The following is a 15,974-nucleotide window of genomic DNA, read 5'->3' as shown; positions in this document are numbered from 1 at the left end:
AAGATCAGTTGCCCTAAATTGGAGCTTTCCGCGGGCTGTCGCGCGGAGCGCTAAGCGGGCAGGCGTATTTTCAAGGAAGTGGGGCGGGATCCAGACACCTAGAGCCACCCAAGGGGGTCTTTTTCAGGGAAGGCGGCCGCGGAGCCCCGCGGGACTCGGTGACATCCCAGGTGAGCGCCGAGGGGAAGAGAAAGCACCGAGCGCGTCCACAAAGCACCCAAGGCCGCTCCTATCGCTCAGGCTTTGGCAGCTCTGGCAGCCGGCGCAGAAGGAAGAGGCAGCGGGCAGCCGGCGCGGGCGGCTCGGGGCGAAGGCAGCGAGACACGCGGGAGGCCCTGGACTGGGAGGCCCGCAGCCCGCGCCGCCGGCCGGAGCCGCGCGCCAGTGCGCGCGGGCGGGCGGGCGCGCGCAGCCGCATCAGCTGAGCGCGCGGCGCGTATCACGTGGTGCGCGTGTCGAAGGTCACAGCGCGCTCACAATGGAACTCTCGGAGTATGTGCAGAAAGGCTTCCAGATGCTGGCGGATCCTGGCTCCTTTGACTCCAACGCTTTCACGCTTCTCCTCCGGGCGGCTTTCCAGAGCCTGCTTGACGCCCAGGCGGACGAGGCCGTGTTAGGTAAGCCTCTTGGCTCGGAGCTGGCTCGGCCTGGGTGGAGGGGCGCTCACTGGAGAGCTGCGAGACCGAACGAGAGGGGGAAAGCTTCTGGATGAGGAAGTCTCCCGGCTTTGCCCTTCGCTCCGGACGGAGTGTGGGACTGTGGTTCTGCCAGAACTCAGAGCGGACCCAGAGCATTGTTCTGTCCCCAGTTGGCACCTGCACAGAGCCAGCTCCACGTTCCTAGCCCGATTCCCCCTCCCAGGCTCTTTGTTCCTTTGTAAAGCCCGTGTTTAAGTCTTGTTTGTGGCCTAAAGGTCTAAGGTTTTCAGCCTGGTCTGATGCAAAGGCTGTTTGACACTTCTATTTCATCAGGCTAGCTCCCTTGCAACTCAAACTTGCAGTGCTAGGCTGGCAAAGGTTTTAAAGGATCTGTTTCCAAAGTAATTACTAGGTCAAATAGTGTTGACATTTTCCAACTTAGAGAACACCTCAGGTTCCTCTGGTCACTCCAACACTCTTTAATCTGTTTTGCACAGGTTCCACGCCTAGAATGTGCATAATGTTTTTTTGTTTGGTGCCAGTTACCAGGAGACGAGTCTTTTAAGTTGTGCGGCCAGTGATTGCGGAGTGCGGTGCTTGAATGGATTGAAGACATTTTAAGACAGATCGCTTTTAGATATTTTTCTTAAATATAAATATCCCAACAATTCTGATTTTTTGTTTCTGTAGTGTCATGAACTAAACACTTGTCCAAAAAGTATGAAAGTGGAAGTTCTTTAAACGAAAATAGTAACCACCACCTGGGTAATCTCAAAAAAAAAAAAAAAAGATGGCTGTCAAAACCTTAAAATATTTGAAAATTGTACTTACTATTCTGAACTTGGGCCCTCGCCTCTCTTGATGTGTTAATGTCCATGGAGCCATTTACCCTATAATTAATCTTTAGAGGGAATGGTTAGTCATTCTTAAATATGAACCATATAAACTATGTTCTTATTTTCCTCTGAATTTACTCCAGTGTTGGAATGACCACTATAGTTATTTTTTCTTTGAGATCACAATATTTTTTATAAAACAGTAAAAATATTAAGGCAAAATAAAAGAAGGTAGTTGAAACCAGGAAATAGAATTATTGGTGTGTGCTCTTTATTGTTTTGCCATTGACCTTGTTGCTCATCTCATTTACTTACAATTGCCAATACTTATAATGGAATTTTTTTTGTTATCTTGTTAAAGGAGGGCTTTGAAAGATGCCTTTTAGAAACATGACTATAAAAAATTCATCACAAGCATCACTGGCAATTAATTTATTTTAGATCACCCAGACTTGAAACATATCGACCCAGTGGTTTTAAAACATTGTCATTCAGCAACTGCAGCTTACATACTGGAAGCAGGAAAGCAACGAGCTGACAAATCAACTCTAAGGTATAGGATTTACTTAAATTCCATATATTATCAAATAGTAATTTTATGATTCCAATTTTAGTTTTTAAAGTTGGATCTAAATATTGGTTTCTTTTTTCCTTTAGCACTTATCTAGAAGACTGTAAATTTGATAGAGAGCGAATAGAACGGTTTTGCACGGAGTATCAGGTTACTTATGTCAATTTTTAAAAATTAACAATATATTTTTTTTTACTCTATTTGCAAAGATGTGTTTTCTTTTCATTTTTTCACCCTCCAGAATAATAAGGATTCCCTAGAAATCCTACTGGGAAGGTAGGTACCCTATTAGGTGTCAAGTTGAGCTACTTTTCACTTGCAGGTATGAAATGGAGAGTGCTGGTGTGAAACAGAACTGGGTAAAGAAACAGGGATCTTGACCAAAAGAAAAGGGGCCAAAGGGCAAGTTAAACAATTGAAGTTAAGCTAATGTTTTAAAACAAAGTTTATTGAGATAATTTTTTAAATGCTCCTTTACTGTTCAGAACTTGAAAATGAAGTTTACCAATTCAGAATGGATGAAAATTTGTGTGGGGGGGTGGTGTGTGGAAGGTAGACACTTTTCTTAGTAAAGAAAAATATTGAAAGTTTTCTGTAAATACTATGTACAAAAATTATCTTTGTATCTTTCAGTATAGGCAGATCTCTTCCTCATATAACTGATGTTTCTTGGCGTTTGGAATATCAGATAAAGGTAAAGTTTAACTGTTCTCTAGGGCTATTTAGGGCACTTAAAATACGAGTTAAAGACTGAAATGTCTTGTGTTGTTTTAGACCAGTCAACTTCATAAGATGTACAGACCTGCATATTTGGTGACCTTAAATGTAGAGGTATTTATGCATTAGCCCTGTCTAAAAATTAAATGTATGCTGGAATTTTCATTTTCTTGATTTAAATAAACATTTTTTTTTTCTTCCCTAGAACACTGATTCTCCATCCCACCCAGAGATTAGTTTTAGTTGCAACATGGAACAATTACAGGTACAGTATTAGGATCTGTGAATATACCTTTTTATAGATGTTTAATTGAGAATTATGCTTTTGGAAAGTTCAAAAGAAAAATAATCTAACCATTGTCAGTAGATAATGAAGGTTGGTTAAGGATTTAATGGTAAGAGGACTTCAAAAGCAATATTTTAATGCAGACTTCACTTTTGACATTAACATCTTACTAATAGAGAATTGGTCTATATTTGCTATTCCCTCCAATTAAACTTCTGAAGTGTAGTGTTGAGTGTAAATTTCTTCTATTTCTGATGAATTTGATACATAGGACAAAGCAGAATTACAAACATGACTTTGAAAATGCCTTCTTTGTTTTTAGAAATTGAATTAAACTTTCAAAATAGGATTATTAAACTGGGGTTTTAAATGACTTTTTCTGAAGGGAGAAGTACATATAATTTTCTAAAACTTTATATTACCAATGTAAGGTGGAAAATTCAAAACTACATTGACAACGAATTTATTTACTACTGCCTAAAAAATGAAGATCATTGCTTGAAATTTTAATGAAATAGAATTTCCCAAAAGGCATATCCTGCAGTTGTTTTAATGTAACCATTAATCAAACTTAAACCTTTCAGAAAATGTGAATACAGTGTACTCTTGTTAGATAACTTGAGAAATTTAATTTGAAGTACCTTGCCTGTTAAGAGGATTTGGTTATAATTCAGATTTCAAATCTGAGAGCAAGTAGCTGATTTGAAGATGAACTGTTTAGAGGAAAATCTTTTGATGGTCTGTACAAGGTTAATATTCTTGTGAGGATATTAACGTGTTTAGAAATTGTCTCCCAAGACTATACTTTCAGGGATCGTTTCTATAGTTTGTTACTCATAGAAATTGTCTCCCTACTTTTTTCTTGAATCTTTCTCAAATTTGGATACTCTTTCCGTGTTTTATCTTAAAAATGTAGCATTATATACATCTTTTAGGATTTAGTGGGGAAACTTAAAGATGCTTCGAAAAGCCTGGAAAGAGCAACTCAGTTGTAACTTGGGGAAGTTAGCAATTCGCCGAGGTCTAGAAGAAAACCATCCTTGCCGTCAGCCGCACCTCGTTTTTGCCAGCTGGATATCCTTTATTAAGAGAAAAAAATTTTTCTTTGGATTTATGCCACTCATCAAATTGACACTTCTTTACACTTGTGAATTAAGAAGGAAATTCTGTTTGAATCTTTAGTATTTACTGTACATTGATCCATTTTGATCCTTTTTCAAGTATTTACATTCTGAATAAATAAGTTACCACCAAAAGAACTGAGCGTTTGGATGTGAGTTTGTATGTTAATTATTACTCTGAAGACTGAATTAGCGTTAACTTTTAACGATCGCCTTTTCTCTGGATTAAAATTAAACCCAGGGGAAAAGGATGCGATCCCCGGGGTTTGTTGAAGACCGCAGCTCCCAGACTTGAGGAGAGGGCCCGGTTGCCCTGCGGAAGGGAGCTGGCCTTTCCCGTTACCTGCGCCGAGGGGCTGGCCCGCAGCCGGACTCTCACCCGCGCCGTGCCCCGGCCCGCCAGCCCCGCGCGGAGCCCCTGCCGGAGAAAGCGGCCGCCGGCGCGCGCCCCACCTCGGCAGCTGGCGGGAGGGGAAGGGGGCCGGCGCGGCCGCGGGGCGACAAGGGCAGGCGCTGTTGTTTCCGCGAGCCCAACTCGCGCGCAGGTTCCGCGCCGCGGCGCCGGAGTCTGGGCCGCAGCGTGTGAGGGCGACAGGGCCCAGAGTGGGGCGGTGGCCTGCGCGCTCCGCAGTTGGAGCCTGTGGGCTTGGCCGCGCGCGGAGGCGTAGGGCAGAAAAAATGAAATAACTGGGGGTGGGCTGGGCTGAGCTGCGTGCGGGACTGGAGCGATTTCTTCGTCGAGAGCCGGGTGGCGCGTGTGGCGTTGTGGAGAAATGTCCTAGTAGCCTCCGCTGTGCAGAGCCGGGGGGCGGGAGGTGGAGGCCTGGGTCGCGCAGCTCCGAGGGGAGGGGGCGGCCACGGGCACGACTACACCGACACTAATTCCCAGGCCGCCCTTAAGGAATGAGGGGAGCACGTGACCCGTGGGGGGGGAGGGGGCGGGCAGACCGAGCCATTTTGGAGCCAGTGTCAGTTTCCACTCTGCCTTCAGCGGTGCATTTTTTTTTCCACCCTCCCTTCCCCCTCCTCATCCTTCCTCCCCTCCCCCCGCCGCTCTGCACGCGCGCACGCACACACACACACACACACACACACACACGGCGCCCCCCACCCACTCTCCGCTCCCCACAGCAACTATGAAATAATAATCGTAGTATTAAAGGCAGAGATCGGGACGAGACAATGGGGATGTTGGCGAGGGAGCCCCGATCCGGATTAGAAATACCTCCCAGCCCCGCAGAATAATACTGATCGCACCCCCACCGCGCGCTCCCTCCCCAGAGTGCGGAGCGGGAGGCGGCGGCGGCCAAGGAGGAGGAGGAGGAGGAGGAGGAGGAGGAGGAGGCCAAGGAGGAGGAGGTGTTGGAGGCCGAGGAGAAAGAGGAGGCCGAGGCGGAGGAGGAGGAGGCCGAGGCGGAGGAGGAGGAGGCCGCGCTCGGGAGGCAGCATGAGCCGAGCGCGGCGGCCGCGGCTCCTCTCGGCTGCGCTCGTTGCCCATTGACAGCGGCGTCTGCAGCTCGCTTCAAGATGGCCGCTTGGCTCACATTCATTTTCTGCTGAACGACTTTTAACTTTCATTGTCTTTTCCGCCCGCTTCGATCGCCTCTCGCCGGCTGCTTTTTCCGGGTACGTAGGAGGAGAGGCGCCCCCGGGCCGGGGCCGGAGGCCGGGGGCCGGCGGGGGCCGCGCGGGGCTGGAGCCGCGGCCGCGGGTGGACTGGGAACGGCCCCCCCCCCCCCTGCGCCTCGCCCCGCGGGGCCGGGAGGGCGCTGACAGCGTGGGCGCTGAGCCCCGCGCCGCTGCCCGCCGGCCCCGCGCGCCGCCCGCGCCCGCGAGCACGCGCCCGCGCCGCCCACCGACTCCCGCGGCGCCGGGACCGACCCGCAGCCCGCGCCGCCGCCGCCGCCAGCCGGGCTCGGCGCCGCTCCAGCCGCCTCCCGCTCAGCCCGGGATGCGCCGAGCCCGGCTCCACGTTTTAGTTCTTTTCTCCCCCCAGCGCCCCTCTACACCCTCGCGACGCACAGGGCCCCCGGGAAGAACACTTCTATTTGCAGCCTCTGCGGCTCTCGCGGCCATGGCACCCTTTGTTGAGAGGCAGATTTTGATGAAACGGGGACGGGTTCCTGAAATCGGGAGCTGCTTGGGTCAAGTGGCTTCCCTCCTCTTCCGAAGAAAGGGCTTTTGAGGGGTTTAAACAATCAGAGAACGCCCCCATTTTATAGGGACGGGTTACGTGGGGGGCAGCGGTCCCGCTAAGGTGGATGTTAGTCTGGGGAGAGCCCAAATAAAAATGTTATTAACTTAAGTTGGAGGGACACTTGTGTGAAATTGGATGGCTTGTAAGATGGCGGTTCCCAGTTGTTTCCAAGGTCTCCTGCATTAGTATTTAAAATGGTAAAGTTTTCAAGGTGTTATTTTTTATCGGTCTTGAGTAAGTTCTAAACATCACTTGGGACGTGCTCATTGGGAAGTGGCTATTTCAAATTTGGAGCTTTTTTGGAATGATGATGGTGACTGGACGTTAGTCTTTCAGGGTTTTTCGCTCTCTTTAAAGCTTCTCTTTCCTCTCTTTCTCTTTTTCTTTCTCAGAGACTACACTTTTTCTCTCAACTTCTTAGAACCATGACGTAAGTCCACTACGTTTTATAGATTTTGCTAAATGTCAGGATAGGTCATATGGTAAAGAGATGCTCTGGAAAAGCACAAAAAGTGATTGAATATGTTTATGCTGTCTTTTGGGTTTGACAGCAATATACCATGATCTTTTCTCCAGAGATTTATAGTTAATAATTGGAAGTAAACAAATAGACTGATCATTTCCAATTGCAATAAAAGGATTTAGTGGGCTTAGTGGTCACGGTTCAATATTTGAAAGAGAAGGATGCATTAACCGCTTCCCTGAAAGTAGGCAAAATTCTGGACATATTTTTCCAAATCCAAGTGTAGGTTGGTGGTTCCTGGATTGTTATGAGTAGTTCAACTTATATCCCTATCCCCCCAAGTTCTGGAAACACATCATAAGCTATATTAAACAGTTGAAACTTAAGGATGCAAATTGTTGATGGTATATAGTAATTTATGAGACTATATTAACATTTGAGTTTTAAGTAGAATAATAAGAATCCCTTAAAGGTTGATTTAATGAAGAAATTTATAAAATTTTTAACACTTGAGTACATTTCCATACTTGTGCTCCAGAGTGTGTTTCAAATAACTTACTTGTGCAAGTTATCCATTTATTAGCAGTATCTTGAAAGCCATGTAAAAGTAACTGTGTGTGCACATGTGTGTATACACACACTTTTGTAAGAAAATTGAGTATTTCATTATGCTTGATAAATCCTACCAAATTCTTGGATGTGCATTAAGTGCCCAAATAAGCAGAATTCTCTATAGGAGCCAAGTTAACCCCTACTTCACTCATAATTGTATTGGGCTGTGAGCCCCAACTGGGTTTATGAAGTTAATTTGCATTTTTTAGATTGCAATAGTCAAGCCGATTGTTAACCTAAAGACTCGCTTCTGTTTTTCTTCATTTTGACATTACTGGTGTGAGGCCTCCAACCAAATTGACAGTCCCAACTAGGTATACTATAATGGCAAGTTTAAACCATTGAATGCTTTTACCCTTGTTTGGTGGATTTTTGCTTGCTTAGCTGGCATTTCTGTGTTGGAACCTAGAAAGTTTTCATTTCTAAGGTGCAAGTGTTTCTTACATCTTATGATAGCTTGTCAAATGTTTTCAGTCTTTATTAGGCTGCCAGTACTTTTAAATGGTATAAAAAGACAAAGAACTGATTTTTATATAGTAACAAAAGCATAAATGATAATAGGGTTGTGGCTAAATTCATCTGAACTTAGGTACATGAGTTGTGGGAAGTAAGACTTAAGATGAATTCTTAGGTATATGAGTTGTGTGAATTAAGACTTAGGATGAATTTGAAAGAGTTTTGGTCAAGTACATGTGACTTAAATGTTAAAATCAATCAGGAGATAACCTTCCATTGAGGTTTGATTGTTCTCTGTGTTAATATTTGTGTTTGGTGTTGGTTTTCTGTAAAGTAGAGAAGTAAAGAGAGCTCTTTTTATTGAAGCTCCTATCTTAAACTTCATCATCGGTGCTATTAGTGCGGTATGCTTTCACAGGCAGATAGAAGTAAATCACCTCCTTAACTGTCTTTCTAGGAAAGGTCCTCTGGTGTCCCGAGGAGAGTTTTCTTTAACAATCAAGAACACTTGTCTTTAATCACCGAGTACAATGAATTTAAATATTGCTACTCTTTAGGGACACTGCTCCACCCACAACTCCTCTGCAACCCCACTTAGATTTTTATCAACAATATGTTTACAATATTCTTCTAAATAGGTAAACCAAAGATAACTGAGGACTCACACGTGAAGCTTTTTGTTTGAAATCGCTGGTTGCCACTTCAGGCACTTTCATAAAAGAGGTTTTATTTTGTTTTTACCACTTTTTAGTACTTTGAAGATTTTAGTTTCATCCATTGAGGTATGTTGATTGGTATTTCCCTCCTGTACATTAAAATTTCATAAGAATTAAAACCCCAGGTACATCTTCAAGTTTCACAAGCTCCCAGATTTCTATTCAAGACAACTTGAGAATGTTCTTCAGACAGGTATAGAAGCCTAGTCTTATTTCAGGTTCTGAAATGAATGTAGTGGGGGGAAGAAATGTATTTTTCAAGAATAGTACACGAAGTAATTGACTTCCTTGATTGTACATTGGTGTATCATTGCTGGTAGTTCCCCACTGTGACTTTTTATAACATGTAATATCTGTTGGGAAGATGATTTCATCGTATGTGTGTGTGTGTGGGGGGGTCTCTCTGGAGTTTAGGCTGAGAAAATGACATTTGCTTTTCTCTCCTATTGCCGCTCTGGGTTGACAAGGTGTTGATTTAGCTTTGGGAATGGGCTGGTCACATGGTTCGGTACATATTGTCACTATTGTACTGATTAGTTTTTCTTGCCTCCAGCATAGCTCAGATAATACATAGGGCTTCACCCCCTTCTTTTGTAAAACAGATTTCAGTTTTCAGCCTTTCCAAAATTTTGTGTCGCTCTTCTAATCTACAGCAGAACTTCATATATTAAAGAAGAAAGTTTTAAAGAGGTTCAGTTCAATAAACATCTCTGCAACTTGAGCACTGACGGTTTCGGGCTAAGTGCACAGTTGGCAATTCTCAAAAGCTGCCTTCATGAAAATTTTTGACCTAGTGATTGCTAACAGGAGAGACCGAAAGGATCTGAAAGAAGCTTTTCGTACGGAGGAGTCGACGTGGAAAGAGGCCCCCAAGAGTGTCCGAAATGGCCGGGAGTGCGGTTTGCATTTTCCTTTATCACTCGCCCACTCCAGGGTCCTCCCCAGTTGCCCCACTGGGTCGCAGCAGGCAGGGATTCTGCTCCCCAGTGCCGCGGGCCTCGTGGGGCTGCCCCACCCCCTCGCCGCGCTGCTGCGCCCGCACCCCACCCCGCCCCCGCGCCGGCCCCGCCCCCGCGCCGCGCCAGCCCCTCCCCCGCGCCCGCCGCCACCGCTGCCGCCGCCCGACCGCCCCGCACGCCTGCTGAAGCTCAGGCTCGGCCGGGTCCGGGAGGAGTTGTAGCTGTGGCCGGATGCCAAGTGTAAGTGTAAGTTGCTATGGAAACCCCGACAGAGGCGAGTTCCGAATCCGGAGCGAGACGGAGCCACGGAGCCCCAGCGCTGCCGGATCCGCCCCTCGCATCCCGGCCCCCCGGCGGCGTCCGCGCGCGCTCAGGCCCCAGCCCGAGGCGGACTCGAGGTGCTTCTCCTGAGGCCCCAGCACCCAGCTCCGGAAATGCCAGGGATGCAGATAGAGCAGAATTTGTTTTCCCTTTGTGTTGCGGTAAAAACGTGCCAGATTCTGGTTGCTGGAAGCGCCTGAAACAGCAGGAACCCGTGGAAAGCCAGGGCATGCTCCTGGGTTTTCGATTGAAGATCCATAAGGAAGTTTTACAATAAATTTGGAGACTCTGAACAAGCCCTAGCGGTTGGTAAATATCTGCGGGGACTGTGAGGCGACTGCAGCAGCCGTGGGGCTGCTGGGCTGGAGGACAAATGGAAGAAAGAGACCCGAATACTCTTGGCTCCCTGCCCCCACCCTAGACCTTTTCTTCGCCCTGCTGGAATGACCTGAGGGACCACAAGTTAACTTTAGTTGGAACCTTTTTCACTGTTTCGGTAGAATTGATTCAAGTCTGATTAGTTCATTTCTTCTGTAGAAAACATGGGGACAGTCTAGCTGTACAGTGTTAAACCAGTTTCATGAACGCCTCAACATTTCTGAGTGTACAGTTACTAGGAGTTGGAGATAATGTCGATTCTCTTTCTGTGAACTATGGCCACTATTTCTGTATCTTGCAGGGTCTTTTGTCAAGCAGAAATGCATCGAACAACCAGAATCAAGATCACTGAGCTAAATCCACACTTAATGTGTGTACTTTGCGGAGGGTACTTCATTGATGCCACAACCATAATAGAATGTCTACATTCCTGTAAGTACAAAGTTTTAGACCTTTTTTGTGTCATGTGTAGTTCATATTTCATCCTGAACTAGGTAAACTATCAATTCCTTAATCCTTAGGAATGTTGGTTCAAAGTGATGGAATCATTTCTGCTCTTGAATTTAATGACTTTTTATTAATGCATATTTAATAAAATATTGTATAAGTATGCAATGTGTAAGTGTTCTCAGGATGTTATAATTAGTTGAAAATATCTTTTGGTATTGACCATATTTTGCTACTATTCTCCGTTTCTGACACTAATTTTAATGCTTAGCATATAATTTCTAACCTCACAAATATGTTTCTATTTATAGTCTGTAAAACATGTATTGTACGTTACCTGGAGACCAGCAAATACTGTCCTATATGTGATGTCCAAGTTCACAAAACCAGACCACTACTGAATATAAGGTAGGAAAATGTTTAAAGTCATTGTCTGTAAGTGTTGTTAGAATTGTGTAATTTACCTGAAAATTACCCTGCTTATTTCTTCACAGAAAATAAATCCCCACCTACTGTGTATGCCTTCTGGAGGGTGGCCTATGTTAATAATGACTAATTTTAAGCAAAACTCAGTGTTATTCAAGTGATTTTAAAATTCTTAAAAACTGAATCAGTTTTCCATTTTTGCATTGTTTTAGTAACTTCATGAAAGGCAAAGGTGAATGTTTAAAGTACTTCTATTCCCTCATCTTTATTTTCTTTCACGGCTAATTTAGTAACTTGAGGGTACACGTCTCTTGACTCAGTGAAATGGGTATATTGGTCAATTTATAATAAAGTGTTTTTCTACTCATTTAAAAGAGTACTACTACATAAAGAACTTTTATTCCCATAATTAATTGTTATCTTATTGATGTATTTATAGACAGTATCATAATCAAGTAAAAAAATGATAGTACCAGGAAAACAAGGAATCTATAACAATTTGTGAACATTTTTACTTTTGTCATATTCATAGTTTTTTTATTTATTCTTTGTCAGGTCAGATAAAACTCTTCAAGATATTGTATACAAATTAGTTCCGGGACTTTTCAAAAGTGGGTATTACTTAAAATTAAAATTTTTTAAAAGTATTTTATCGGTTTTTCCTCTTATACCAAATGTTTAAGTCTCTTTTCCCCTCTTTAGATGAAATGAAGAGAAGAAGGGATTTTTATGCAGCTCACCCTTCAGCTGATGGTAAACTCTTTGGAAGGGGGAAGACATTTTATTTGGAGGGAGAAGTTATTCAGTAATTTATTAAAATTGAATTTAAACTACCACTTCTATTTTCATATATATAATATATTAATTAAATACTGAATTTTTTAAACTTGAATTTTAAAATGTCTTTATAGCTGCTAATGGCTCTAATGAAGATAGAGGAGAAGTTGCAGATGAAGATAAGAGAATTATAACTGATGATGAGATAATAAGCTTATCCATTGAATTCTTTGATCAGAACAGGTAAATTCTTTAGGAGATGTGTTTTATACTTACATGTTTATTACATATATATCGTTCCACTAATAAACTATCTGTTTCTAGATTGGATCGGAAAGTAAACAAAGACAAGGAGAAATCCAAGGAGGAGGTAAGGTTCCATGTCCCAGAAGTACAAAAGAAACATTGTTAAGATTCTAAATTTTATGAGTATATGTTATCCTTTAGAATATTGTAGGTCAGTTGATACTGTCAAATAGAAGAAAATTGGTTTTTGCTGTTTTAAGAGTGACCTATATCTGATAGTTAATAAATAGAATTTATTTTATATATTACTATTGTCACAAAATATTTTAATGTTTAATGCTTTGATATACTTAAAGTTTTTTTATATCTGGAATTTGTTTATTTAATATTTACAAAAATATTAAACTGAAAGCATAGTTGAGAATTTAGTCCTATCCCAGTTTGGGGGATACCTTTTATCATATTCAGGCAATCTAATTAAAACTTGTTTTACCTGAAAGTTAAGACTAAAAAGAAATTACTTTTCTAAATGTACTTAGGTGAACGATAAAAGATATTTACGATGCCCAGCAGCAATGACTGTGATGCACCTAAGGAAGTTTCTCCGAAGTAAGATGGACATCCCTAACACTTTCCAGGTGTGTGTTCTACAGTGTTCCTGCATTTTATATAGAGCTCTATTGTTCAGTTAAATGACTTTTTGCTTTTTGGATTCTGAACCCCAAAAAAGCAATAGAAAAATTTATCAAATTAAGTGTAATTTTGTACTTAACTTGGGTATATCTCCTAATAAATTGTTCTGTGCTATGAAAACAAATCCCTTAATTTCAAGAAATGTTTTTCCTTGTTTGAGGTTTCAAGAGGGATTCTTTGTCCAAAGGTTTGGAGGAAATGGTCTAGCATTTTTAGATTATATTTAGATGACCAAATTAAAAAAAAAATCTATATAGATTTACTTTTGTGTTTTGTGATACTTAACTGAAATGTCATTTTTCAATAGATTGATGTCATGTATGAAGAGGAACCTTTAAAAGATTACTATACACTAATGGATATTGCCTACATTTATACCTGGAGAAGGGTAAGTGGCATATGTAATACAGTTATTGTGGTAAACTATTTAAAGAGTTAAGACTGATTTCTTTTTCCCACTTTTAACTTTGTAGAATGGTCCACTTCCTTTAAAATACAGAGTTCGACCTACTTGTAAAAGAATGAAGATCAGTCACCAGAGAGATGGACTGACAAATATTGGAGAACTGGAAAGTGACTCTGGAAGTGACAAGGCCAACAGCCCAGCAGGAGGTATTGCCTCCACCTCTTCTTGTTTGCCTAGCCCCAGTACTCCAGTTCAGTCTCCTCATCCTCAGTTTCCTCACATTTCCAGTACTATAAATGGAACCAGCAACAGCCCCAGCGGTAACCACCAATCTTCCTTTGCCAATAGACCTCGAAAATCTTCAGTGAATGGGTCATCAGCAACTTCATCTGGTTGATACCTGAGATCTGAAGGAAAGAATTTTAAACCCTTGATTTATATAGATATCTTCATGCCATTACAGCTTTATAGATGCTAATACATGTGACTATCGTCCAGTTTGCTTTCTTTTGTAGTGACATTAAATTTGGCTATAAAAGATAGCCTAGATGTGTTACTCATATGGACGTTAATTGAAAAGAAAGATGGTTCCTGTAAAGAATTGGTTTCTGAGGAGGCTGGCAAGATTTTTTTCCTGTGTGTTAGGGAAGATATGAAATGGTTTCTGTAACCGTTGTTTGGATTTGAAAATACTCTGCAGTGGATCTAAACATTTGGCCACAGTTTGTTAATCTCAACTAATGCCTATATTACATTCTCCTTGATTGTTCTTGTTATTAAGCTGTTTTGTGAACCTGTAGAAAACAAGTGCTTTTTATCTGGAAATTCAACAAACAGAAAGAATGTGCATAGAATAATGCATTCTATGTAGCCATGTCACTGTGAATAACGATTTCTTGCATATTTAGCCATTTTGACTCCTGTTTGTTTTTTACTTCTCTGTTGCTACACAAAACCGATCAAAGGAAAGTAAACTTCAATTTTACAATCTGTATGTCTAAAAGCGGGTACTACCGTTTATTTTACTGACTTGTTTAAATGATTCGCTTTTGTAAGAATCAGATGGCATTATGCTTGTTGTACAATGCCATATTGGTATATGACATAACAGGAAACAATATTGTATGATATATTTATAAATACTATAAAGAAAATATTGTGTTTCATGCATTCAGAAATGGTTGTTAAAATTCTCCCAGCTGGTTCGACCTTTGCAGATACCCTATGTTGGAGCCTTCTCCGCATAGAACATTTTTAATGTGGATATCTAATTCTAAAGTCTGTTCCTTTGGAAGCAATTGGCAAATCATAATACTTGACTTTCTCTAGTGATACAAATTTACTTTTAAAATACATTGTTGCAGTAAACTTTTAACTAAGAAATTTGGAAATAGTGTTTTTATTTCCCATTGCTTATGATGAAATTAATGTGTAATAAAAATGCATATTTATCACTATAATCTCAAAAAACATTTAAAAATATACCAGCAAATTGCTGGAAGAAGGCATTTTATCTAAAATTATTTTAATATGGGGAATAGCCGTAATTTCAAATTTAAGAGTTGCTTTTACAGTTTTAAAAAATGTCATCATATGCCTTCTAATATCTGGAAATAGAAGTAATTTACTATGAGTTTCTACAGATATTCATTTTTAAATAGAGTGAGCATGTGGAATTAAAATATTAAGAACCCCCAAAATTTCAGTTTGTGTTTTGCTTTGGTCGAACTTGGTGTGTGTTTATCACCCATCAGTTATTTGTGAGGGTGTTTATTCTATATGAATATTGTTTCATGTTTGTATGGGAAAATGTAGCTAAACAATTTCATTGTCTCAGTCTGCAAAAGAAGCACAATTCTATTGCTTTGTCTTGCTTATAGTCATTCATTACTTTATATATGTTGCTGTTACTTCTGCTTTCTTTAAAAATACAGTAAATGAAGTTTTATGAAACCACAAAATACATATATTTTTATTTTGACCTAAATTTGTACAGTCCCACTGTAAGTGTTGTTTCTAATTATAGATGTAAAATCAAATTTCATTTGTAATTGGGGAAAAATCCAATAAAAAGGATATTCATTTAGAAAATAGACTGTAATAAAAATTTGATACGAGAAGCACAATGTGCAGAAGTTTTGGAAACTTGTGGATAACAACAGGTGAAAGCTAAAGAGAATCTATTGCTGTCTTAAATGGTAATGTTGCTAAGAAGTACATGATTTGTTGTGTAACTGCTTGAAAGCCCAATTGAAGGATGTATCTGTTTATTTACTTTATAATCTTTGAAGTAAAAGTTACCCATGTTTGCCAATATTGGTGAATTTAACTCATTTTTCTAGGCCTCATGATGTTATCTAAGACAAAAGTTAGTCAATGGAAGTTTCAAGTGGTATTTTCACTTTTGATGATTCTGTGTATAAAAAAATGAAAAAGCTTTTTCAAAAGCTAAAAACTTCAAATGGTAGTGGACTGTCATTTGACTTCACAAAAGCAAGTTGTAAGATCAATATGGAATTTAGACTCTAATGATGGACTTATTTTTAAAGTTACTTATTACGATATCAGATATTGCATTTAGGGCTTAACTCTAGAACTAGATCATACTTGAAAACATACACATTTATTTTATTTGACAGGATTTTTTTTACCTACTCAATTTAAGAATTGCTTAAGCATTAAAGGATATTTAAGCTAAAACTTTTTTG

General features: G+C 41.2%; 2 protein-coding genes across 6 annotated transcripts; both read left to right on the top strand.

The window, feature by feature from the left end:
• The first annotated feature begins 321 nt into the window (after positions 1 to 321).
• On the top strand, positions 322 to 4,307 carry COMMD3 (COMM domain containing 3). Of its 2 annotated transcripts, XM_066233931.1 has the most exons (8): positions 354 to 617; positions 1,916 to 2,027; positions 2,132 to 2,195; positions 2,287 to 2,321; positions 2,679 to 2,739; positions 2,820 to 2,876; positions 2,968 to 3,027; positions 3,984 to 4,307. In XM_066233931.1, exons 1-8 carry the CDS (start codon positions 479 to 481, stop codon positions 4,041 to 4,043), a joined length of 588 nt encoding a protein of 195 aa, XP_066090028.1. In that variant the 5' UTR covers positions 354 to 478; the 3' UTR covers positions 4,044 to 4,307. The 2 variants fall into 2 exon arrangements, with proteins under 2 accessions (XP_066090029.1, XP_066090028.1); XM_066233932.1 differs by lacking the exons at positions 2,132 to 2,195; positions 2,287 to 2,321 and having other exon boundaries at positions 322 to 617.
• A 1,204-nt stretch (positions 4,308 to 5,511) lies between these two features.
• Positions 5,512 to 15,582, top strand: BMI1 (BMI1 proto-oncogene, polycomb ring finger). 4 transcript variants are annotated; one of them, XM_066233927.1, is made up of 10 exons: positions 5,512 to 5,795; positions 10,573 to 10,703; positions 11,030 to 11,126; positions 11,700 to 11,755; positions 11,847 to 11,897; positions 12,056 to 12,164; positions 12,246 to 12,291; positions 12,707 to 12,805; positions 13,168 to 13,248; positions 13,334 to 15,582. In XM_066233927.1, exons 2-10 carry the CDS (start codon positions 10,592 to 10,594, stop codon positions 13,661 to 13,663), a joined length of 981 nt encoding a protein of 326 aa, XP_066090024.1. In that variant the 5' UTR covers positions 5,512 to 5,795; positions 10,573 to 10,591; the 3' UTR covers positions 13,664 to 15,582. The 4 variants fall into 4 exon arrangements, with proteins under 4 accessions (XP_066090024.1, XP_066090027.1, XP_066090025.1 ...); XM_066233930.1 differs by lacking the exon at positions 5,512 to 5,795 and adding an exon at positions 9,713 to 9,812; XM_066233928.1 differs by lacking the exon at positions 5,512 to 5,795 and adding an exon at positions 9,722 to 9,818.
• The last annotated feature ends 392 nt before the right edge of the window (positions 15,583 to 15,974 follow it).

The sequence above is a fragment of the Saccopteryx bilineata genome, chromosome 5 (assembly GCF_036850765.1).
Source record: "Saccopteryx bilineata isolate mSacBil1 chromosome 5, mSacBil1_pri_phased_curated, whole genome shotgun sequence".
NCBI lineage: Eukaryota > Metazoa > Chordata > Mammalia > Chiroptera > Emballonuridae > Saccopteryx > Saccopteryx bilineata.
This window is presented reverse-complemented; position numbering and strand designations above follow the sequence as displayed.

What these genes read in the sequence shown, in the direction of transcription:
- COMMD3 (XM_066233931.1), top strand. Translation starts at nt 479, where the DNA reads ATGGAACTCTCGGAGTATGTGCAGAAAGGCTTCCAGATGCTGGCGGAT. An exon ending in GGTTTTGCACGGAGTATCAG is followed by an intron (nt 2,196 to 2,286) that starts GTTACTTATGTC and finishes TTCACCCTCCAG; the next exon opens with AATAATAAGGATTCCCTAGA. An exon ending in CTAGAAATCCTACTGGGAAG is followed by an intron (nt 2,322 to 2,678) that starts GTAGGTACCCTA and finishes TGTATCTTTCAG; the next exon opens with TATAGGCAGATCTCTTCCTC.
- BMI1 (XM_066233927.1), top strand. Translation starts at nt 10,592, where the DNA reads ATGCATCGAACAACCAGAATCAAGATCACTGAGCTAAATCCACACTTA. An exon ending in AATAGAATGTCTACATTCCT is followed by an intron (nt 10,704 to 11,029) that starts GTAAGTACAAAG and finishes TTCTATTTATAG; the next exon opens with TCTGTAAAACATGTATTGTA. An exon ending in AGACCACTACTGAATATAAG is followed by an intron (nt 11,127 to 11,699) that starts GTAGGAAAATGT and finishes ATTCTTTGTCAG; the next exon opens with GTCAGATAAAACTCTTCAAG.